The 25,573-nt window shown below is 35.5% G+C and overlaps 1 protein-coding gene across 8 annotated transcripts in view; it reads left to right on the top strand.

The window, feature by feature from the left end:
- Window positions 1–23,589, top strand: part of LOC125048801 (protein-L-histidine N-pros-methyltransferase) — a 61,197-nt gene extending 37,608 nt beyond the window's left edge. For all 8 annotated transcript variants that reach the window (XM_047647706.1, XM_047647707.1, XM_047647701.1 and 5 more), the window contains 3 exons: window positions 20,311–20,535; window positions 21,625–21,800; window positions 22,169–23,589. In XM_047647706.1, coding sequence (XP_047503662.1) covers window positions 20,311–20,535; window positions 21,625–21,800; window positions 22,169–22,377 — 610 coding nt within the window. In that variant the 3' untranslated portion in view covers window positions 22,378–23,589. The remainder of the gene's footprint in view (window positions 1–20,310; window positions 20,536–21,624; window positions 21,801–22,168) is intronic.
- The last annotated feature ends 1,984 nt before the right edge of the window (window positions 23,590–25,573 follow it).

Below are 25,573 nucleotides of genomic sequence, written 5' to 3'. Positions count from 1 at the left end.
TGAATATTCTTTAAAAGTAAACTAAAGTTATGATTTCATCTTAGAGTAATAATTAAATACAGAAACAGCATTTACACTTTCCAATCTTACAATTCCTCATTTCATTTGAGTATTAATACTTTCTAATGTTACTTAATTCAAAGTCGGAAATATAATTTTCATACTATGTTTATAACACACAATGGGTCGTATCAGGAATGCATTGGAAGAGACGACAGATTGTCAGAGAGATTAATAGTGTATAGAAATCACTAGACAGCTTAGGTGTGTACGTATAGTTTTATTGCGCTTTACGATAAGGTTTATAAAACAATACGCTATTAATGATTTCGTATAAGAAGATTGGGTATTTATTTTACAAAAGTTAATTTAAAGTCCATTTACAAGAGAGGATGTACGTACTAGCTGAAAACTTCAAAGGCTATAGAACAATTTTTTTTATAGGATTTTTCAATATTTGAATATTTCGAGAGCGATACAACGATTATAGCGGTCATTTAATTTTGCGATACCGTTTTTGTGGTACGATTTGTCTTTAGCCTTAAAATAGGTTTTGCTGATTACCTCTTCATTAGCGCGAAATTTAAATCCTTTGATCCCCTGGACTCTCTTATAATTGAAGGTGGCAATAACTCTATAACTATTTGAGGCTTATAAATAATTGATCACAGTAATTCATGTTACTTCCTAGTAATCGGGAGAATATTTGTTTTTATCACCCAAAAATTTCATCATATAGTCTCTCACAATATTAGGATTATTCATAGTATTAGGAAGCTTAAAATCCGTTTTGCACACGTCTCAATTTAAGTACACTTGTGGCAGAATCGATGTATGATCCGTGGAGAATTACATTTCGGCGACGTGGACACGGTCCCTCGCGAAACCTGATCACCTCAGTCCGTCAACAAGCCGGAGTTAATCCTTTTCATACTTATTTAAACGCCCCAACATTGCAACCGCAATGCTATTGTTCACTGGGGCTATTAAATTTTTATTACCTCAAACGTGAAAACTTTTTAACACTAAGTAATGATGAACTTAAAATATAGTAAGTTACGTAAATAATTAATTCTAATAACCGAGGCGAATTAGTTTCAAGGTAAATTGGCATTGGAAATCGGACGCTTGATTAACAAAATCCAGTCAAAGAAATTCGTCTAAACCTTCCGAGAATAGCTACCGGAGCCGAAAGGGATTAATACAAAAGGATTATAAAAAACCTTTGACAGAATTAAGAGCCGTCGCGTTAAGAATTGCGTGGTGCGACGCGTACAAGTGAAACATTATGCGCGAAACAAAGCAGCCGGAGCGAGTCTTAAATCATTTTTAATTATGTTATGGTGTTGGTGAGGTTAGGTTACACTTGGAGTGTGCAGTGTGGGACACGTCAAGGGTCGATTTGTCTGACTGCATGTGCGGTAGTGTCTTTATTATTTATTACTCCTAAGGTAACTTGAATTTTTTATAACAAGAAAAATATACTAGTATATCTGAAGATGAAATACATAATAGATACAAAGGAAAAAGATTAATAAAAACAGATAAAATTCAATTTGTGGGGCGGGATATGGGAAGTTTAGTTTAGTGGTACGATACCACCATAATATTTATGTATCATATTTTTGCAAATAAATAACTATTATGTATTATAGTATGGTCATGGTATGTCGATATATAAGATCTTCAGATTCAATGCTGAGAATAAACTAAATAATACATTTTAAAGTAGTAGGGACTCACAGTAGCAGAAAGAAACAATTTTCATTTTCACCTTTTACTTTTAATATATAAATTAACCTAAAAACAGTTATAAACAAATATATGTAGCAAATGTATGTAAAAACAAGGTGTCTGAATGTGAATGACCCGGCATCGCAAGCTTGTTTTAGAGCATAATGGTCATAAATTAAGAAACTTGACGAATGATGGTGCTAAAAGTGTTGACAGCGAGATAAAACATGTAATTATTCAAGACGTAACAGTAGCTCATTGTGGACTCTTATTTCATGGTAGATTACGACACGCCGGTGACAACGGGTTATAAAAGATTTTAAAAAGAGAAATCCTAACAGACGATAGTTGCCACTTCACCGCGGCTTATTTTATTTATTTGTAAGTAATCTTATACACGTACACATATTATAAAAGAAAACACTCAGACAATATACAAAGCAAAAAAAGATTTGTTAAGCAAAATATACGGAACAGAAAACATAAGTCTATTTTGTACATAAAAAATAAAAAATGAATGAAAACTTAAATTTCCTCACACCCTTTGGTAAGGTGGAAAATTTCTACATCTTCATAAATTGTATTTCTAGTTAGCTAAAACCCGAAACATTTTCGAATTACGCAGATAATACATGTTCGTACGAGGCACATGGAACAAGTGTGAATATCTTGCCGCATACGGGGGAGGTATTCTTAAAGAAATTAATGATTTATTTATTAAAGTAGGTACACCACATCAAATACAATGCATTTTCTACAGTGTACAATTTATTTATTCTCAAATAGATGACAGTTACATTGAACATAAATAAATATTACATTTCCAACGACATATTTTAATTTTTACTAGTAATTTTAAAATACTTATTCGCTGAACAATGCGGAGGTACCCGATAGGCGCTGAACAACGCTATTTTTTAAATTTACTTTTTTTTAACTAGTCTATTTTGATATTTATTTACTTTTTATTGATATTTAGTTTTATATACTGTAAAAAATTATATAAAAAGACAGTATGTTTTTATTACTCGAAAATTAAAAAAATATATATATTTTATTCATCTTGTACTCATTATTTAATTATAAGTTAGTAATTTAAGTATTAGTCAATTTACCGTAAAACGTAAACACAAAATTGGATCACTTTAAATATAAAATATTTGACTTTATCATTTGATGTATTTCCCTACTTCATACATATATTGCCTGATATCTGTAAATAAGATACGGTATCCAGTATAAGAATCTGAATTATGTAAGGACTTCGCAAGCGGCCTTGACGCGCAAGCGCAGCATTGGCGAATCGTCGCGAATAATCGACGACAACAATTTTAATACAAACATTTATAGCTTTGAGCACCTTAATATATGAAGTATGGTTTGAATAGTAGCTGTGTATATATATATATTGCGTAATTGTTTGGTATTACACACATATATGATACGTTACGTTTTAAACGTAATTCGCGATAAAGACTAAGTTAAAGGAAGCTTTTTTTATACAAGGTTTTATATAATTAGAAGAGCAGTGTTGGCCTAGTGGCTTCAGCGTGCGACTCTCATCCCTGAGGTCGTAGGTTCGGTCCCCGGCTGTGCACCAATGGACTTTCTTTCTATGTGCGCATTTTAACATTAGCTCGAACGGTGAAGGAAAACATCGTGAGGACAACGACATGTCTTAGACCCAAAATTCGACGGCGTGTGTTAGGCACTGGAGGCTGATCACCCACCTACTACACCTAGATTTAAAAATGATCATGAAATAGATTCAGAAATCTGAGGCCCAGTTGTAGCGACACTGATTTAGAGATTAATTACCTATAAAAAATGTTTATTTTAAAATGTAATCACTGTGTAATTTTCTTTAGATCGACACTGTATGAGTAATGTAACTATTGTATAATGTATTAATAACACTTTATTTACATCACAAAACAGAAGAAAAACAAAATACAATAAAAGAAGACAAAAGATTTAAACGGGCTTTACTGATGAAAGTTTCTTCCAGATAGATATATACTATAAGCAAATTGATGACTTAGCTCTAAAACACACACAGTACTGAAACTTTAGTTAAGTTAATATAAAATTACATGCAAAAAAACAGCACCCATACAGACGGTTAAACTGGTACTAAATTTCGTCCGTGCATTATTCGTACTTAGTAAATATGGAACTTAAAAATAATATAACTACATACTAATAACAATATTAGAGGAATGCACGACCAAATGGGAGGAAAAAGCTCTCGATCATGAGTGAATGAAGCGATTATCGGCGACTGCGCAGGCACGCGGAACCAAGCGGGCGTCACGACGCGCGCGGCTTTGTCTCATTGGCTTGACCCGTGCCCCGGACAAAAAAATTCAATAGTTCAGGAGTTGGCAATACATTCATCCAATATCTTGTGTACAAATTATTTATATCGAATTATACTACGACGCTTCACGTGGTCACTGGTTGACTGACAATTTGACACAATATTGTAATAATTAGTCCCGTTTTAATTCTATTTGCATTTATCCGTCCGTAATGATGTGTGATAGTCACAGTTTCATCATTAGAAGAGTCTATGCTCCATTTAATAATATAATTATAGTGGTACAAAAAGTTTTTTAAAGAATTGATAATTAATTTAATGTGATGTACAATCTATGTATACTTAATAAGGCACACAAGGAAACTAGAGCAGTGTTGGCCTAGTGGCTTCAGCGTGAGTCTCTCAACCCTGAGGTCGTAAGTTCGATCCTCGGCTGTGTACCAATTTCAATATAATTAATTTAATCGATACGATTATTACGTAGATAATTTTGAGCAACTCCTACACTACTAATAACAAAGAAAAAGCGAGCGTCTTGTCTAATTGTAAAAAATGTAATCGAACACTTTTTTAGTTAATAGTGCTTCTGTAAACGGTGTCATTGACTTATGAAATATTCAAGTCGTGTGCATCACTTCAAATTGTTCTCCGTGACTTAATTGTGCTTAGAACTGCAATATAAGTATTCGATATTAATCAAATAAATGGCATTAAATTCCATACCATAAAATAATTTCAATTAAAATCAGTCCACAATCATTAATACTAGTTTATTTAACTTGCCAATACATATAGTTCCTGCCTTACTATTACGTAAGCAGATGTACTGCAGTTTATACTCCCCCCCCCCCCCCCCCCTCTTGTCAGCAAAAGTAAGCAAAGCTCTCGAAAATAATTTCAATCATAGACGTGATGTGAGTAATATGTGTAAAAAAGTAAATAATTACTGTTGACGTAATCATTAAATAATAAAATAAAAAAATGTGTAAAAGAATAACTTCATAACATAAAAATTTCATAACTTAAGCAAAACTCATACAAAAAGTTATTTGTTTGTTTTTTCTTAACCTTTTTACTCCGTTGACAACTCTAAAAACTTGTTTGGTAGCAAATTATAAATCCTCCATCCCTCGGATTCCCGTTACTCTTTTAAGACGGTAACAAGGCATTTGTTAGCGCTAGTGAGGTGGGTTTGGTGCTAATTCAAGCTCACGATGCGCAGGCGCAGGCCGCATCTCATTTACCTTATTAAGGCGCTCTGCGGCCGGCAATGTCGCTCAATGTCAGACTTGAAGTCGCATACTTAAATTCACAATCAAAAGAATAATTTATTCATTTATATTCGTTCCAGACCAGTCCGTTTGAAGGAAGCTGTATTTATAGAGATAAAAATAGAAATATTATTGGTTATTAGTTTGTGGACTCAGTTTCCGCGCTTAGACTCTCAATAGGTCTGTTGTGCGTAAAGTCCTGGCTAATTAAGCCAGCCTAGCTCCTTCCAGAAGCACAGAACCCCTGGGCACTTCTCAGGCTTCACGGAGCGACCTCATTGTTCCGAGGATTTCTGCTTTTTAGCCGCAGCCTCGCATTCCAGGACTACGTGGGTGACTGATTCCTCTGTGTTCAAACAGCCTCTGCCCATGGGGCTGTCAGTCGCGCCTTGGACAAAAAGATGTTTAGTAAGGAAACAATGACCCGTTATTGTCCCTACCATTGTTTTGAGATTAGTTCTGTTTAGGTTTAGAAGTCGCTTTAACAATTGCGGCTTAACTGCTGGCAGCGCCATTTTGGACTGTCTGCAGTCCGCGCTTCGCAACCATCGTTGATTTTGGAGTTCTGCAGGTCTTTGGCCAATCCAGGCTTGCGAGAAGGGAAGGAGCGGATACAGATACTTATGTAAGGGCTTTGTGTTTAAAAAAAATGTATTCTCTTCCAAGTTGACCCGACAACGTTATTTTGCCATATTACCATTTCAACACAACGTGAATTTCGTTGACGATTTCCCCACCGTCCGGCACCGATTGGTCGCTAGACGAGCTCGGTGGTCAGTAGGCAGCAGCTGATGAGTCATTTGAGTTTTATACGGGAACATCTTTAAGTCTTTCACCAAATACGCTGCAGGGTCCGTCTGGATATCCCAATTGCGTGGCACGTCGCCTCGTTGATGTTTCTGGACACTCTTCCACATCTTCGCGCACAGCATCGATATTTTCAGCTGAACGGCTTGTTCTTGGTCTCCCAGACTTAGGTCTATCCAATGTTGAGCCAGTTGCTTCAAGGCGTGTGGCAAAGCGTCGGATTGGGCGACCAATCGGTGCCGGACGGTGGGGAAATCGTCGACGAATTTCATGTTGTGTTTTTATTTATCACTGATGAATTATTCCGTAAGAACATTGACACGATTATTCCACGTTCTTGGGGAGTAAAACGGTCCATGTTTATTTTCAGTGTATTTTACATTTGTTTACTACACAATTTTCAACAACAGAATGACAGGAAATTTCATATAAAAAAAATAAACAAATTTTCTTTAGTGCCAGTACATTTGCGCCACCCAGTACTATAGACAATGAAAAAGGTCCGTTAACTATGTAATTCGTTAACTAATGTAATTCAACGAATCATATGGACCTTTTTCAGAAGGTTAGTCCTATGTGGGCACTCGAAGTAACGACGGGCGATATGTGCAAGAATGTCAAAAATACAAAATTGTACTAAAACACACAAAATATCCTAGTGATTAATTTCTAAACCAATTTGTATTACCCTTGAATTTTTAATTTTATGATTGAATATACTTTAAAGCTAACTACTAATATAATATGTAGGACAATATAACTAACACAATAAAAGTAATTATTATTTACAATGCACTCCTACTGACTAAGCTTAGCTGCTGTAATGTATGCGCCACGTCATTACACTAGAACACACGAGTGCACCGAATTTGAATGCCCTCGTCTGGCCTCATTCGAATTGAGCCTGAATAAATCTAGAAAGGCCTTCGAGACCGCTGTAATGAGCTAATTCGGCATACGGGAGTAGCCTTCTGTCAAATACCGTTATTTCGGTAGGATGAATTCCTTAGGGAGAAATCTATATATTCGCACTTCGTTTTATATACGAATACCGGCTGATTGAATAGAGGTTTTGTATGTTAATTAACTAGCTGCCAGTGGCAACTTCGTTTAGTCTGAATATGATTTTTTTACTTAGCCTATTTTTAGGAGCTACATACAAATATATATGCTATGCTACCCCATATAGACTGTTCGCTTTTCCGGTATAAAACCCAAATACAAAATAAAAATATATTTATAAAATATTATTTTTCAATTCGCAGTCTAAGGAATAAATTAAAAAATACTCGAATTCCTCCAGCATAATAAATCTGTTATTATTATACGGTTTTTGATTTATTATTTTACTTTTTATAATATTGCATTATATTTAAGTATCAATATTTTTATGTTTTCGTGACATTAGCTTTAGAAATCGCTATAATAATGTTGCGTCCAACGTATTATTAATCATTATTTACTATCTGTTACCAACATTAATGCGTATAAATGATATTTATTCGTGGTGATTGTCTGTAAGTTATATTTTAACCGATTTCAAGAACCCTAAATTATTTTGTCCATTGTTGAATAAAATATATATTCGATTCACAAAATTTAATTTTTAATTAATATAGATCTCCAGTTCTTTTAAAGGGCGTTTTTGTTCCCGTTAGCAAAGAATACAACACGTTTACACCTTTATAATGTTAATTAAATATAATTAAAATAAGAGTATTAAAATCTGTTCCAAAGTATTCCGTCAATACAAGCGTTGGATAGTCATTTAAGGTAAGCACGATTTTTGTAAAGTCTTGCAGTATTGGCATAGCTTGTTCCATTGTAATACAGTTAATTCCCTATGCATTGTGATACGGCGAGATTATCCATGTTTGGTTGCGGGAATAAAAACGATTATCTCGCGTATGTGCGCACCTTTGGTGGTAAAAACAATGTCCAGAGAAGTAATATCAAATAAATAATTGTGCTTGGTTCAAATTGTAATTACAAAAAAACTATAAAGAATATTCTCTAATGTGAGGCAGTTCTTAGTTTATAAGTTTTGAGATATATAATATATATATATTGTATTTCTTTATGATGTATTTGCCATTGATAGAAGGCAAGTGCGTTGCCGCCTGTTAAATAATTTAATTGCTTTAATTATATTATTTTGACGTTTTTATATGGCCGATTGTGCGGTTTTTAATTTATCCATCATAGTACCAGTACAGTAAATAAAGTATTTAATTATGTGAAGTAGCTGATCTGGGTAGAATTATAGCTTAGTTTCCAGGGATCCTTTCAAACTCAAAGCAAAAATAACTTTATTAATTAAGAATTGCCTCACTTTATAGGTAACCAAGTACACTTACGAACGCCAACAGAAGAGATGGTAGGTAGGGTAGGGCGGGGCTAGTTGAGCAATTTTTCACTTGCTTGGATATAGCTCCTCAATGATAAGTCTCAATGAGTTGTTATGTGTCTTGATGGATTAGTAATTTATCCCTTAACAAAAGTGTCCATAGTATTTTTTTGTAAACAGTCCAATATAATAGCTACAGATGTTTAAATGTAGAAAGTCAAGTATGCTCAATGTTCCGGGGCGGGGTAAGTTGAGCAAGGGTATGGGGCAAGTTGAGCACTAAGAATGTCTAGGCCAAACCATGGGTTCTATGTTAACTTGAGATGAAGTAAAATATGTGTTAGACAGTCAGCTTTTTATTTATTTACAACATTTAAATAAATTTTCTTTGTATAATTAACCGAAACTAGAATCAACAAAACATGAGCATCCATATGTATCCATTACTTCCGATAATTTCTAAAAAAGATTACCAAGGCTGGTGGGTTCTGGTTTCTGTATGGATAGCTACGATTTTTTTGTTTTTAAAACATCATCAACCATTCTTTTCCGGCCATCTTTTTTGCAATTCAGCTTGGTGGAATTTCAGCACACTCTTAGGCAAGGCGACAGACGTCTTTTGGAGAAAAATGCCATTTGTAGCAAGAATTTTTTCAACAGTTCTCTTGTGAGAGAGGATATACTTCCCTCGGTGTTGTATAGCCCATAAATGAATTATCACCTTTATTTAATTTATTTAAAAGTCAACCAATACCGAATTCTTTAGCGGCGGTATTCACACTTTTTCCCTCATCGTGGACAGCCTTTGCAGCATTATTTAAGTATTCAGTAGTGTAAGAACATCTTGTAGTCTTCCTCTTGTAAGTCCGCATCCAAACAAAAAATAAAAGATTCATTACTCATCAGTTGTTTAAGTCGTGGAGTTAGTTGAGCTATAGTTGCTCAACTTACCCCAACCCGGAATTTTAAAAGAAAAGTAGGATTGTAAATAAATGCCTAGAATTAGACCCAAAAACCTATTTACAAATAAAAAATACAATAATCTTCTAAAAGATTAACACTCACCTGATTGAAAACAGAGAACATTTGACAAAGACAGACGAAAACTTGCGATAAACAATGTTTTTACTTTTTGGTCACAAAATAAACAAAACGCCGTGACACTTCACTCACTCGTCGAGCTGCCACTAGCTATCGTGCGATGATTACCTCTCCTACGACTCCTTCTTTTCGCCATTTGATACTCCCGCGTAAGATGAATAGTTTCCGAGATATTTCAATTGCCCAACTTGCCCCTATGCTCAACTAGCCCCGCTCTACCCTACATGTCTTCTGAATTTATATTAACTACCATTTCGCAAGTCAACTGTGTAGGGCGGGCAAGAAGAACTGGCAAGAAACTCTCCGCCACTCTTATTTCTTTCCTACTTATCTAAATTATTCTAGAATTATTGATAATCTTTCGGTTAGAGAGTAATTCTCTATTACTTTAAAGCTACTTATAAAAAATGAGAGTGTTTGAATATGGAATGTTTTCATAGTTTAATGAATATGTATTACATTTAGTACAAATAGATTTTAACACAACTAAGCTGATGTTGTGTTTTTATAACTTCACGACTCGCTGCGTCTAAATTACTAAGTAAATAAAACATAATAATTCCCTGTGAAAATAAAACCTCCCATCAAGACAATAGGTATTGTCTCTATGTAAATGAGGAAAGCGTCGTCCAATGGGCGACTGTAAAGGTAATTAAAAATTCAAATTAGAATCGTCCCCTCAGCGACGCGATTACCGAGCATTAATTACTTGCGACCAATTAAACGTTAGGGCGAAAGAGCGATAAACTGACGGACCAATAGGGGAACGCCGCTGAAGCAAGGCGTAGTAATTAAGACGAAAGGGTTGAGTTTTCCGGGCGTGTCGTTTGGGCGTTTGATTGCACCCTAGTACCTACTAATGATCAACTCTAAGGTCTATATTCTAATTCGTATTTCAAGTCACAGTCTCGTCTTAACGCTGGCAATGTTGAATTTGATACAGAGAAAATAGTTTGACAGCTAGTAACTCGATTTAAGGTTGATTGAAATTCCATTCAAACCCATCTTATTTAAAGTGTCGATCGAGGCCCTAATACAGCATCGTGTGTCTCCATAATTATACAATATATTTTGCTTAAGACACAAGGACCTCTGAGATGTTCCAATCTTCGACTGATCTATCTACACCGCATTCAAATTACAGTCCTCGCCACTATACAAAGGATAGTAAAAATAAAATCATTTTAAAAAGCACCAAGTTTATTTTGTCATTGTCTAGGCACCACCCACACTCGATGCGGACATAACTCTAAGGCATATCTCAATCCGTCGCGTTCACCCTTCAAAGAAACAATAACGTAGGTTTATTTGCATGCACCTATTCATTGGAACGTAAAACAGATGTAGGTGGAAAGAATTGAGTTTTCGTTCGCGTCGCTTCCCCCGTTCTAAATGGGCCTTTCACGCACCTTACTACGACTCCAAATGCGCCACTATTTGCCTAAACGAGATGTTTTTATTCTCCTCCACTCAACATTCAATTCGTATTCGTGCAAAGATTAAGCGAATGTATTATTAAAGCGATGGGATTACGTCAACTCTAGACGGTTCGAATTTGCAATATGAATTTTTATTTTCCTATGCTAATGGGTTAGGTAAGATTCGGGAATGATAAATCGATTGTTTATTTAAATTTAACCCGATGTTTTGGATACCAAAATGTATACTAATCTTGTATAGGTCGAAGTTTTCGGATCGCAGTTATGTTATAACAAAAGTGCTTGTTGTAATGGGAGGAAACGGCTTTTAATATTTTTTAAATCATTCCTATACCATTTTGTTTGAACTCAAAAAAGTTTAGTATTAAAACATGAGTTTGTTTGTCAAGATGTGATTATTCAATACTGGTCTATGATTCCTGAAAATATATGAATGAAAAATGAAATGAAATGAAAAATGTTTATTTGTATCTCAAATTTTACATTAATTAAATGAGTTGAGACAGCCCCAACCATTAATAAGGTTTTAAATATGGCTATAATATGACGTCAGTTTTGGATTAAAACTGAAACAAATAACTGAACATGAGTATGTTATTAAAGGAATAGATGAAGTGTAAATGATCGGGCTCAGAAACTGGGCCTACATCCACCCCCGCCCGCCCGTCACCGACAGAAGAAAAATGCTAACACGCCCCCGCGGAAACTATTAGTTATTTCGGCACCCCCAACGGTCCTACGTATAATTCTATGGGTTATTTTTCACGTTTTCTTACCAGTAATACATGTGGATTAAATTTAGGACTCCCATGCATATAGTAAGTGAACGTTTTAATCATCTCGTTTTTACCTCGCTTTTTCCTCCTCATATAATAGCAAGGAAGTGAAGAACGCGCGCAAAAATGTTGTTCATATTTCTTCACAACAAAGCGTACTTCTTACCAGCCACTATGTTGAACAAGTTGCTTGCAATAATGGAAGCTTATGAAAAATTTAACTAGCACCACTCCGTTGTACATTACATAATACAAAGAGCGACACGACGGACCGGAGTTACACAGACAAAGCACACAAACATGAGGTCATCTCCCCTCATTAGGTGGTTAGTTTTCCGGGCGTGTCCGCAGACTCCGGTGCGGGGGGCCGCGGGGCTGACGGGAAGTTACTTAATTAATCCCCCAGCGGACGCCATTGGCCGGCTCAGGGCGGTGGAAGCTCGCCCACGCGTTAATTGGGCGGCCGGCCCGGGCTTCGTCGGCACAATTAATGAGAAAGTCTGTCTTACACCTTCATATAGATAGATCTACACTTCACGTCTTCGATTATACCTACAGACTTTATATAAAACTCATATAAGTCGTATATCGTAACCTCGATATCACGTTGCAAACAGTATGTAGTGATAGATCATTTAAAGTTTGTTTAAATTTTAAAAAGAAAGAATTTTTAAGAAAGACAATTTTTTTCGAACAGTTAAACCCTATATTGCTAAGCCAGTATAGGGTTAATAAATATCGTAGTTGGAGAGGAGTTGGCTGGAAACTAATATCGCTCTCGTCGCGTCAAGTGAACGTATAAAGCTCAGATTTAGCGAGGGCTGAGCGGGCGTGAACCGCCCAGGTAAAGTACCTACTTACTGCGCGATATACGAGGAAACGTAAATTATAATATTGTGTGTGCGGAGTTAACCCTCTCGCGTTCGTAGAGACCGTGTGTGCGGCGCCCGCTGAAAGAAAAGCAATTTCCTCGGGCGGGGGACGGACGGCCGCGAGATGAGGGTGTGGGGTCTCGCGCGAATATAATTTTGTTCATTTTTTCATTCGGGCGAGTTAATTCGGCTTCGCGGCGTAGTCAGCTATTGATTAGGGCGCGTCTTACGTTTTTAATTTGTTTGCGCGCGCAGCCGCGATGCACCCGTCGAGATGAGACCCCAGCACCCACCGGAGCCCCCCCGGCCCCCGTTCTAATGAAGCCTCCGCTAACTACGGCCACTCTAATAATCACGCTCCTTTTCACAATCACGCTTTGACGACGAATGTTTGCTCCTTCTCCTAGCCGGCTAACTAGCTCTCAGCGCTTCGTTTGAGGAAAAACATTACATTTTCCTTTATAAATCAGGCAACGACTTGCAAAATTGTCTCTCGATTCCTTAAATATAATTGACGAAATGTTTTAAATATCCTTGTTACGTATAATAAGACAAATTTATCTATTTTAGATCTTTTGTTTTTAATCACAAAATATAAATGTTATAATTTACAATAAGATTATTAATTAATAGATTAGGAAGAGTTTTAATTATTTTATCATTTATATTATGTAACTCAAAGCGATATTTAAAATAATATTAATATTCTTACATATATTTTTTATAAATTCAAATAGTTAAGACATTTAAATTTCAAAGATATTTTGAAAGCTATAAACAAACAGTTGAAAAAGAAACTCTCTAGAAAGGAGACGTCTCGCATACCTCCTTATAGCTGTTTAATAATTAACATGCACCTATATAGCGTAAGAGCGAGCTCATTGGTCATCCACGTCCCCCTGTTCCCCCCGGGGAGAAGGGGGGAGCCTGTGAAACAACACCGCCTGTATGTGACACATTAGTAAATGAGAGTACATTCGTTACGGAGCATTCTCATTGAAAGCCTTTTCAGTGACGACTCGAGAATCAATGCTTTCCGTCGTAGTCTGGGGAAATAAAAACTCCATTGTTATAACTGTTAGTATTACTATCGATTAAAAGAAATACAGACATGAGAGTATTATATATGAAGGCTTAGTGCTTACATATTAAGACAGGTTTTGTGGTTACACAATTTTTGTTACAAAATTTATACGTTCATTAATGCGAATATGATTCCTACAGATTGCTGCTTTAGATTTCAATTTCTTGAAAATTGTTGATAAACAATGAATAATGTCAAGTATTTTTCGAAATACATAAGATCTATTTTTTAAATTCTTCGCCATAACAATACCCATTAGGGATACTTACTCGATCGCACTTATAAAAACAATTCAATAAATCGAAAACTATCGTCCCACAGCCATTAAAGCTCAATAACGAATGCTCTTCAGAGCTTACTTTGTTTTATCACTTTCATTTTATTGTTTTAATTTGTGAGGCTGCGCTATTTGCGTGCGCGCAGGGCCACGCCTACCCCGCGTCGGCCAATCACGACCCGCCCCGGCCGAGACGCGCCGGTCACACGTCATGCGACAATGCTCATTGTTTTAATGCAGTGATGCCAACTTAAACATCTAGGCACTTTGACACCTACCTATAGGTACTATACCTACACTAATTAATAAAGTAATATGTAGTTTATGTAATAGCACAACTTTGACAGACAAATAACTTTTCATGCTTAATATTTTTTTCTTCATTGATTTCTTCACTTCTTTAATAGGCCTGAACTAGAGGTTGTACTGTATCTCTAAGGTTATATTATATGGTCCATTAAAATACGGTAACCATAGTAACAATTTTATTAATATGTAGTATTAGTTTATGTAATAGCACAACTTTGACAGACAACTAGCTTTTCATGCTTAATTTTTATTTTTCATTGATTTCTTCACTTCTTTAATAGGCCTGAACTAGAGGTTGTACTGTATTTCTATGGTTATATATGCTCCATTAAAAACACGGTAACCATGGTAACAACACGGTACTATGTAAGGTCCAAGTTTAATGCTGCTTTTGAATTTAAATTATGTATAACTATTTACGGATAATTCGTAGCATTGTTTTATTGATTTAGCTTAAATAATAATCTTCGTTGTAGCCATACTAATTTAATAATATATTTCATAATAAATACGCACTATTTCATATGGCAACACTGTTGAAACTATTTTGTTTTAGTCCGGTCACTGTGGCTCCCACCGAGCGATAATTTCAATGTCACGTATTGTGATTTTGAGATTCCTCTAAGAGAATAGCTCTCGCGTCAGATCTCAATGAGCTATAAACCAACGTCCAAGAAGCTATTTTCAATCTTCACACGTTTTAAAGGTTATTGTGTTTGAAGGTTCATTGTCCGCCTTAATCAGTATGGGCTTGTATTCCAAGGGATTTTTCAATCTAGATCTGGCTTATAGTTTATATTTGTTATACATATATAGTTCCCTACATTGGCAAGATTATTCTCGTTAAAAAGAAGACATATATACAAATATATGCAAAGTGTTTCACCAATCACCTAGGACAGCTAGCGGTTATGCCCATGCTTAATTTCACAGTAGGTACAACGACTCATAGACAAATTAAAGAGGAGGCAATAAACAAATAAAGGTAGCAACCTATGTGTATATTTTTACGAACTTAAATAAACGATGTTTTTAATAAACCCTCATCACGTTAGTTAAGACACACTTGTAACTTAGCTATTTTACTAACAAAATGCAATTATTACAAGAGAAAGGTGATGAAATTATTTAGATCATAATTTTTAACAACAATTATAAACAACTTCTATTTTATTTTTTTTATGCCGTTATGATATTAAATATGAAAGTTGCATGCCTATTTTATATGGCTGATTGTGCGGTTTTCAATAATCAATCTGAATGGAAAACTTTCTTTTCAAATAAACTTAAAATTATTAACATGCTTTATAGAAAATATACAGCTGAAATGCTTATTTCCGATTCTAGGAAGAAAGGCACTCGAGACGCTGTAACGAGTAACTAATATGATTCATGATTCCCTCGCCGCTAAAATACCTAGTCCATGTTTTTCAAGATTCCCTTATTAAATCAACCCATAGTTTCAGTATAATATTTGCGTGCCTAACTTATTTATACACTCGAACTGTTCACCTTCGTAACAGGTAGAGAAAATATATTCCGACATAGATTATCGAAATGAAATAAAACTATAAAAAACTTGAATTAAATTTACAGCATAATAAGTCGTTAAGAGCGTTGTAAAGGAATAAAATGGAAACTCTTTCACTTATATAAGAAAGCCTTATGTGATATGTCGCACGAATAACATTAAAGGGGAAAACTAAGCAATTGATAGTAGAAATGGGCAACGAAATAGAAAAATATCGTGGAAAGCATTCGTGGCGTGGTAAAATATTCAATCGGGGCAATTCGGGTCCGCGTATAAATTCGGCCCGGCCATTATTTGTACCGCGTCGCGACCGAATCGCTACCTACATTGATAGTCGTCATTTTTCTACTCACTATCGTTAATATTTTACGGGTGCGTGTCAACGGTTTATGGGCCCACTCTTAACACTAAAACGTTTTGGGCCTGCTCTCTTTGTTTATAAAATTTTACCGCCCAATTTTTTATCGTCGATCGACTACTTGAGAGCCCCTCTGACACGCAGTTTGAACTTTTGATTGTATCTGTTTTATTTTAACGTTAAAACATGATGGTTTATTCACATCTTAAATGAATATGTCATAGCTAAATATTCTCAAATATCAAAAATCTTGATAAATCTTTACAAAAGCAATCAAAATAATTTCCATCTAAATCCTTAGTTAAACACGAAAATTTCATTTGAAGAATAAACGAGTCTCGGTAATTTTCCGTCGCATTAAACAACGGAGACGCTGAGAAAGCGTGTCATATACTTAATTTATATATAGAAGGGCTCGGAGACATTAAGGACGAATGGGTTCTACCTAACTGTAATTATCCATCCAAGTTTGCGAGCTCAGGAAAAGAATTGCTCTCCTTTGTATGTGAGTGGGGTGGTCGGGTGGCGGGAGGGTTGGGTAGGCTCACATGGGACGCGCTCTAATGAGGTGCCTGAAAGCGACAATGTCTTTGAGCAAAGCAAATGTGTAGTTATCTACATACGTAGGGGAGGAGTTCTATTTCAAATGTGAGTACCTACTGCTGTATTTTGTATGTAACGTTCATTATGGGCCATAAATTATGTTGAAGTATTTAAATTGACTTAATGGTTTTGTAGAGACAGTGTCAGATTCGCGAACTACATATAGCTCTCTCTCTCTCTCTCTAATCTCTACCGTTTTGGAGTTAGAAAACAATGAGCTGTTAAGAGATAATGAAGAAAAAATCTTATATGAAACGTTAAAAATAGTTATAAGTATCGTCAAGTATGTTGCTACTAAGAGTGAATACGGGATGTCAAATGTAAATATAACGGCGAACATTGTAAAATCGTAAGAGTTGGGGAGTAGATTGGATCGGATGGGCCGAGGTGGTCCGCGACTTCCGCTCCGGGCCCGCTTTTAATTTCCCGGGGCGGGTGGCGTTAAGTTTAAACGCCCGGAGATGAGTCGCACACGTACCTACTAATATCATGCACGACCCGGGCCGTCGCCATAGCAACGCACACTCAAATGACGTGTGTGGCACGGCCCGGGTGTGAGATGGGGGTAATATGATTTGAGCGGCCCCGGCGACACCCCGCCCGCTTGTTTGCTCTCCGATGCAATCGCGATACGACCGCCCCCCGCTACTACATCTCGCCTTCGGTAACCGCATCGGATTCCCTGTTGCAGCCCGCTCTATTGAAATAGATACAGGACTAGACACCTACATCTACGACACGTTTTGTCGCCCCCAATTTGGCCTCGCTGTTACCTCTTTGCATAACGAACAGTGGCATTATGAAAATTTGATGATATAATTTTGACTGTTGATATAATGAAAATAACGAACTCTCTCTTAAGACTTAGCGAATTGTTCTATTTATTCTATATAACACGTCGTCTGTTCCAGTCTAACAACGTCTTACTTCCATTAGTGTATACTCTGAACGTACAATATTACGATTCAAAATTCAAAATCCTTTAGTAATTTAGGTAACACAATGTAAACTTTTGAACGTAATAAAGAAATACATATTAAATGCTTCTAATTTTACATTAACGGCCAGTTCTCAAATCAAGGGAGTAGAAAGGACGAGAAGAACTGGCAATAAACTCTCCGCCACTCTTTTAAATCGCCAAGTTTTGTAAGGAGCTGCAACCACTACACCATGTCCCACATAACATCTTAAGTAACTTCTGCTTCACTTTATGCAGTTATTCATATTTAAGGCGCCTTAAAAAAAACAATGAGCAAAGTATAACAGTTCCCTCGACATTTTCATGTAGTGTGGTCGATGACAATTACACAGTGTCAACGTCCATAAGTCCAGCAAGCGGCCTCATGTATCATGTATAGCACGTTGTGAGCTGTGAACGCCACGAAACGACACAATAAAGCAATCAATTCGCAGCTTCAGTGAGTGCCAGGCTGTCGCAAACGAGCACCACGTCATGTTACCAATGACACAACGAATTCACACATTCATTAATACGAACAAATAAATTACAACATTTAAGAATTCACAAAGTGATTTATCCGACATTATCTAATTGACTACCATTATTGTGATATTCCTGTCAAAAATAAAGCTGAAAGCTAAGTTATTTGCCCATACAGGATTTATTTCGAAATATGTCGATGGCGATACCAAAACAGTTTTCATTTCGAGTAATTGCGGCGCTAACGCCAGCGGCTCTGAGTAATGTCGAGCGTGATATATGCCTTGCTCACTAATAACAGAGCTGGCTTTACGATTACAGCTTTACCTGGCAAAGCCGATTGGTATCGATCCGTGCGACGTCCGATCTCAACTAATGAGTAGAGGATTTGCTAGTCATTATCCACTTTCGACGCTAGCCCGCGGCGGGATGAAGACGTCGCGACGCCGAGGGCATTTAATTTTCTGCGCTTTAGAACTATGAGGTTGATTCTTTTACCACAGGTTATATATATTGGCTTCGACAATCGGTTCTAAGGACATTAATAAAGTCGAATATTTATTGTATGTTTTGACTTCATCGCTCTAAAAAGAGTGCCGGAAAGTATCTTGCCAGTTCTTCTTGTCCTCTCTACGCCCTTGACTTGCGAACTGGTAGTAAATGTAAATTTACAATTAATTTAACTCTTTTTTTGAGGTACTGTACTTGTTTGCCTATATGAATAAAGATATATTGAGTTTGAGTTTAAAGTCGGCGACTTTACGCCACGTAACTAAACTAATTTAGACTTATCAGTTTATTAATAATACATTATTGTTATAACGCTATTGTAATAGGTTTTTAGTATATAAATTTGTATACATCACGGTTTTCACATATAATGAAAATGTTATTGTTTCACCTTCGACATAGTTGATTGATCCGAATAAGCCAGCTATTTCTGTGAGCTGTGGCTTTGAACAGCTCGCTTTGTAATTCTCGGTAATTGCAACTCTGCCAATAACTTTTAAGGCCACAGTGCAATTGTCAGCAAAGGATAATTTAGATTCCTTTCCGCAAGCGGGTTAAATTAAAAGGATTGATGCAACTTTGTTATTTGAACAATTAAGGCGAAATTGGCTACGCCGCGTCAGCAATATCGCCGGTCGTGTTCAAACCGCACCCCGCTCTTAGCGGTTAGTTAGATTTCTCCATGAAATTACCCCTTTCAAATATACCGGTTCTTGTATTAATGAACGCGGTTTGATTGTACTGGCCGCGTTATTAGTTTATTGTTAATAGGGTGTGAGGTTTGTACACTCCAGTACTTGTTGATTCGCCTTCTTTAAGTGTATAAAAGTAATTGTTACTCTAAAATTTTAGTTATAAAGGAAAGTTTAAGTAATAATTTGTCATAAGCTCATGTGAGTCTATGAAGTACATGTTTCCTTCTTGTAATGTCCGTTGTCAACACTGCTGCACTGTTTCGTGAACCGATGACTTTATTTTCTTCCATTTCATGTTCATTCTATTTGTCAACATAGATAAGTGGCTAACATTTTCGTACTTGGATTGAATTGGATTATGTCGTTATAGCTTGGTATCAGTACAGAGAGTTTCAATTCTTCCCTCATCATCTTTTGCCGCATTTATCACTGCCGTGATGAATTGTTCGGGCTTATATCTGCTGCTGAATTCCATAATCAGACGTTTACTGAATTCCACAATTCAGCGCTTTTTAAGGCACTTTCTGCTGTGCACCACCTCTTGTGGAACCATCTGGTAGAGGTATTTCCGAACCAATATTTAGGAGACTGCAATAAAGAGTCGGCATCACACCCGCTAGTTCCCGGCGTTGCAGGTGTCCTTGGGCGGTAGTTATTTCTTTATTTCACCTGCTCGTCTTCCTACTGTACCGTAAAAAGTCAGGAAATCAGAGTCAGTTTTACAGACTAGTAATAACTAGTTTATAAGATGATTACAAATAACTATTTTAGTAATTATATTTAAATTATGTTGGCCTTTTGAATATATAAAAGCCACACTAACGAATTGTTTCAGGTGGCTCGGTCGTGGTTCAATGTTCGTGTTATCCTCAGCACAGACCAAAACACTGCTGAGCCGCGCCCGCGCAGGCCGAAGCGGCATCGACAAGCAATCAACGCTGGTCGATATCGGCGCAGGAGACGGTGAAGTAAGCCGTAGATACGCAGATCTGTTTGGTACAAAGTATGCCACCGAGATATCTGCCTCTATGAGGAAAGTGCTTAGTGGCAAAGGGTTTACGTAAGTATTGTCTATCGTAATTATACTCCAGTAGGTGTAATATTAGTGTCAAAGTCTTCTTTTTATGGACCTTGGCTTAATTTGAAAACGATCAATCGTGTTTCAAAACCCATTTAGTTCAGCCAACTTTTCCTGAAAATGTCATTATTTTTGGCCTAAAACGTGCCTATCTCGTATGGGCTCAGAGACGATACATGAAACACCAAGCTAAGACTGTTCAAGAGTACATATAGTTAAGGAAGAAAAGACTCAAAGCTATGATTTACTTCTGTACGAGTCTAGGCTATATATTTTGCTTACTCAGGCTTTCTTAGATAAGCGCGATGATTACCTAAATCGTTGGAGTTACGTCCCGAGAGTATAGACGCAGGCACTCACTTCATCATAAACATTACATTCGTTTCATAGCAATTAACATTTAATTAATCAACATTTATTTCTTAGTTGTACACGAGTGTTAATTTAGACTGAAAATAAAATCCTCTGTTATATTTAAAGCATCCTATTGACCCAGGAACCATACAACTTCACTTAAATTTAACCATCATACGTAAAACGTAATGATAATTTTATCATTTACTACCCGGCTAACTTCATTCCACCTTACAGTCTAATAATATCGTTGTTACATTAGTTAAACTTATTTTAGGATTTCATTAAGGGATTAACGTGAATACAATTTTTTTGCAAATATAGAAATGTTTTATTGCTTGAAAGAGGAATGGCAGTTTTACACATTAGGCCTCTTCTTTCTAGCGCCAATATTGCGATGTTAAAGCACTTTCTGATACACTTTTGATGATGCATCTCCTCATTCACCTCAAGATCGTCATTTCTTGAACTGACACGAATTCGACGTAAAATGATGCGTAGTTTTGTCAACATATGGCACCACATGCTGTGTTCATTCGTAAAATTAATTTACTTATTTATTGTTATTCGATAACTTATTCGATATTTTTATTACTTATCCTGCTATTCGGAGCGGAGAAGAATCCACCAAAAAAGAGATAACTAACATCGGTCCAGCCGATCTTGAGTTCAAAATAATAATAAAAAATAACACAATTAATAATTCACGCTTTTCAGTGTGCTAGACGTGGAAGACTGGTGGAAAGGTCAAAAGTTCTCTTGTGTGTGCATGATGAATTTGGTAGACCGCTGCATGAGACCACGGACTATGCTGCAGCAGGCCAGGGAAGCGCTCACTCCAGACGGACTGTTGTTGCTGGCTCTTGTATTGCCATATAAGGCGTATGTTGAAGGTCAGTAAAAACCTAGTTTCTAGGTAATTAATTCACGATAATTTGTTCATGTATTAAGTAAGCAGAAAAATGGTTGAGTTTCTAGAGCGCGTTCTTCAACATGCCTGATTTGTGCATCTGTCGAACGCTCATCAATAATTTAAAGACCCATTAAGTTAAATGTTAAACTTAGTTAAGTAAACACTAACTATTACCAAATAAGTTAACCTTATCTAAAATTATACACTTAAAGGTATTTACCAAATTGCTAACAAAAAATCGTGATCAGCAAACATTTTTGAAACAGCGTCTCTGTGATTTTCATTTTTCATATTCTACTAAACTTTTTAATTTGTTGTTTTACAAATAAATTTTTCAAATAATTCCAGCGACATCGGACCATAAGCCAGAAGAGAGACTGCCCATAACAGGCATCACATTCGAAGAACAGGTCTCCTCGTTTGTGGAGTTCATGCGGGGTTTGGGCTGGGAGATCGCCAGTTGGTCCAGAGTTCCATATCTTTGCGAAGGAGACTTTGCCCAGGCCTATTACTGGCTTGACGACTCTATATATGTCTTTAGACCAATTGAATCTTAAATCACCTTTCTATCCTATATTTATACGCGTTTAAATCTATGGAAAACTACTTGAAGTGGTTTTGCACAGAATTTTCAATGTACAAAACGTTCACCTGTCTCTTTTCATCACATCGTTAAAGACAATTTGACGGAAAGAGACAAATGAAGGCTTTAGTGACTGTATTTTTTGAATAAGGGTTACACACTGTCTTTAATAACTATTTTGTAGTAGATTTGTATGCAACTGGTGCCAATATATAGAGCAGCGCACAAACAGTACAAACTAAAGTGGACATTCCAATTAATTAAGACACTGATTATAAAAAAATCTTTCATTTTGAATAAAATAATCAGATTATTCTGCTGTGATTTCGTCTAGGTTCGATAAAAAAAATGATATTATTTTTATGGATATTGCATTACACAGGTATACGTTAATAATACGTACACCTATACGTATACGCACGTATTAGTACGTATACCACTATAAACGCTACTTCTTCTATGAAGCAATTTTAACTAATTTTTCAGTTCATCCCTAGACGTCACTACCTCAACCTGATAAAGTACATCGAATACCTGATCAATGACGAGTATTTTAAAAGATTATCTTAGTAAATTGGGTAAACTTACATTATTGTACTTATATTCTTCATCGATGTTTAAAATTAAGCACTCAAACCATTGCTTGTTGTGAAACTAAGATAATTAAAATTCTAGATGTGAAAATATTTGTTTTGCATGAATGTTAAATTATTTGAATGTCTTCACTGTTTGGCATTTGACTTTAAAATTCCTATTACATTGAGGCAAAGATTAACATTCTTATAAAAGTACTAGAAGTGTTTTCATATTCAATTATTATTTATAAGTTCAATAGCTATTTGCGGAGAAACTGTTTAATAAGATTTGATATGATCAAATGTGGTCATCACATTAGTAATTTCATAAAATGGAATTTTTAAGAATATCTGAATGTTTCTTAGATTTATCAGATCTCATATGTTACTCACCTTCGTACATCCTATAAACATTGTATTTTTAAGTTACATTATATGCTTATTGTTATTTCTTTATGCGTAATGTTATAATCATTCCTTATTTCATAGTTTTATTAATACTAATCTGTCAATTATTTAAGCCGTGTATGTGTAGTAGTGTCAACTGTCGTTCTCAAGTTTTTGAAAATCTATTTATGTGGAATCAGTTTAATAAATTTATATGTACCTTATATATTTATTTCATTTGCTCCTACCCACTTTTCCGTTATGATAGATAGAAAATATAATCTTCCCGTAAGTGCTCTATAGCAATCTAATACCGTATGATGACGACATATTAGCTCTATTTTCACGGAACTATTTCCATACACATTTTATTGGTACACCTTGCACAAATTGCGAAAACTAGAACACATTTTAATAACTATTTTATGATATATTTCAATTTGCATTAAATGCACAGAATACCCCTCGTTTTGTACAATATTGTTTCCTATAGCTAGTATTTTGTGTGAAATTCCGTAGCCTTAGAACATCAACTGCAATGCATCTGTTTCGTTGATATTTTGTAGGAAAAACTGATAATGGTCACATGAAGCGGTGTAAAAACAAAAAAATACAAACACATGGAAACATGAATCCGGGTTAAGAATGATTGGTTACCAAGTAGAGCACGAAGGTGGTTCATCATAATATTATGTATGTATAATGGTACTTTTAAATAAAAGAGATTTTTCAAATCAATTGATTTATTTTAAGCACTGTCTCCGTTACTTTAAAATTTATACGTAAATTACATGGCAAGGCCGATTACAATACAATTAGTTACATCTATACATGACGCCGTCCACACACACACTTGTACAAAGAACTGTATTCAACTTACAAAATGTTTAGAATGCAAAAAGGTAAAGTACCTAAAGGTAAGTAACTAAATTACCAGTCACTGGGTTTGCAGAACTATGACTAAAAAATACTAAATGTTTTCGTAATTGGTGCAAAACAAGAAAGTTAAATAATATTTCAAAGTGTTCGGTACAAGTGTGTATCAGACCCTATATATTAATTTTGAAAATCAGACTAAAAATAAAGCCAAAAACATTCTAATTTTATCACAGTTTTAAGATGCCCAGATTGTAAAAATACCAAAAGAAAATGCTTACATCGAGATTAATCACTACAACTACATTTGTATATAGTGAATACATTTTAAGCAAATAACGAAATATACTAAAAGCTCAAATATAAGAATATACAAAAACAACTGAAAATTATAGCTATAAAGAAATTGTGCGAGATTACAAAATCTATTTTGTATAAAAACGATATGTTCCAACTGCCACCGCTGAAATTAATTTTGACTAGAAATACATTAATACGAGAGATTCGCGTAGGATTTAATACTTATTTCGAGTAATTAGTGAAACTTAGGTCTATTGACGATAGCCTCCTATTAAGATGCGATTATACTAACTTCTATATAACTAAGGGTAAAAGAGTCGAGACATAACGCTAACTATTACTCCAGTACATCCAATACGGGTTTGATGGATTGTACAGGATTCATAGTTAACCCTATGTCTCGACCAAAATTCTACCAAAGTTAGTGTGATGTCAAATCAAATCAATCCTTACATTACAACCTCTATAAAGATAGCGCCAAACTATATGTATTTTCTTAAATGTTTTACTATTAGCTCAAATTTCATAACCCCTAAGTAAATTGTATGATTTATATGAAATCTACGAAAATAAGGTTATGGTATCATACATTTCTCGTTAACACTTCTGAAGTAGTAAGTAACAATCTACTTGGGCTATAAAAAATAATTTTCATAAATTACGTCAATCATTACGCAATTCTTCAATCGCATGTAATTTGTCAATGTGTGGATTTTGTGTATATATAAATATAGTTTGGCCTATCTTTACGACTTACCTAATACAAAACAGGCTATGCCCCAATTATTGCACTTTAATTTTCACGAAATTTTGCAGTTACGTGATGTTTTGGAAGAAAAGCGTTCAATATAAATACTAATCTAAAATATTAGGAAATCAAAATTATTTTTAGAATTTCTAAATTATAACTACTTTCTGCCAATTTTCAGGAAAACCGTTTTAACAAACATAATAAAATATAATGTCCAGGAATATTCTAATACGAGTCTCAACGCGCTCAGAGTTGTTTATTAACTAACTAAATGGTTTAGT

The sequence above is a fragment of the Pieris napi genome, chromosome 4 (assembly GCF_905475465.1).
Source record: "Pieris napi chromosome 4, ilPieNapi1.2, whole genome shotgun sequence".
In the NCBI taxonomy this organism is placed as follows: Eukaryota; Metazoa; Arthropoda; class Insecta; order Lepidoptera; family Pieridae; genus Pieris; species Pieris napi.
Note: the sequence above shows the minus strand (reverse complement) of the source record. Positions and strands in the feature narration are given on the sequence as shown.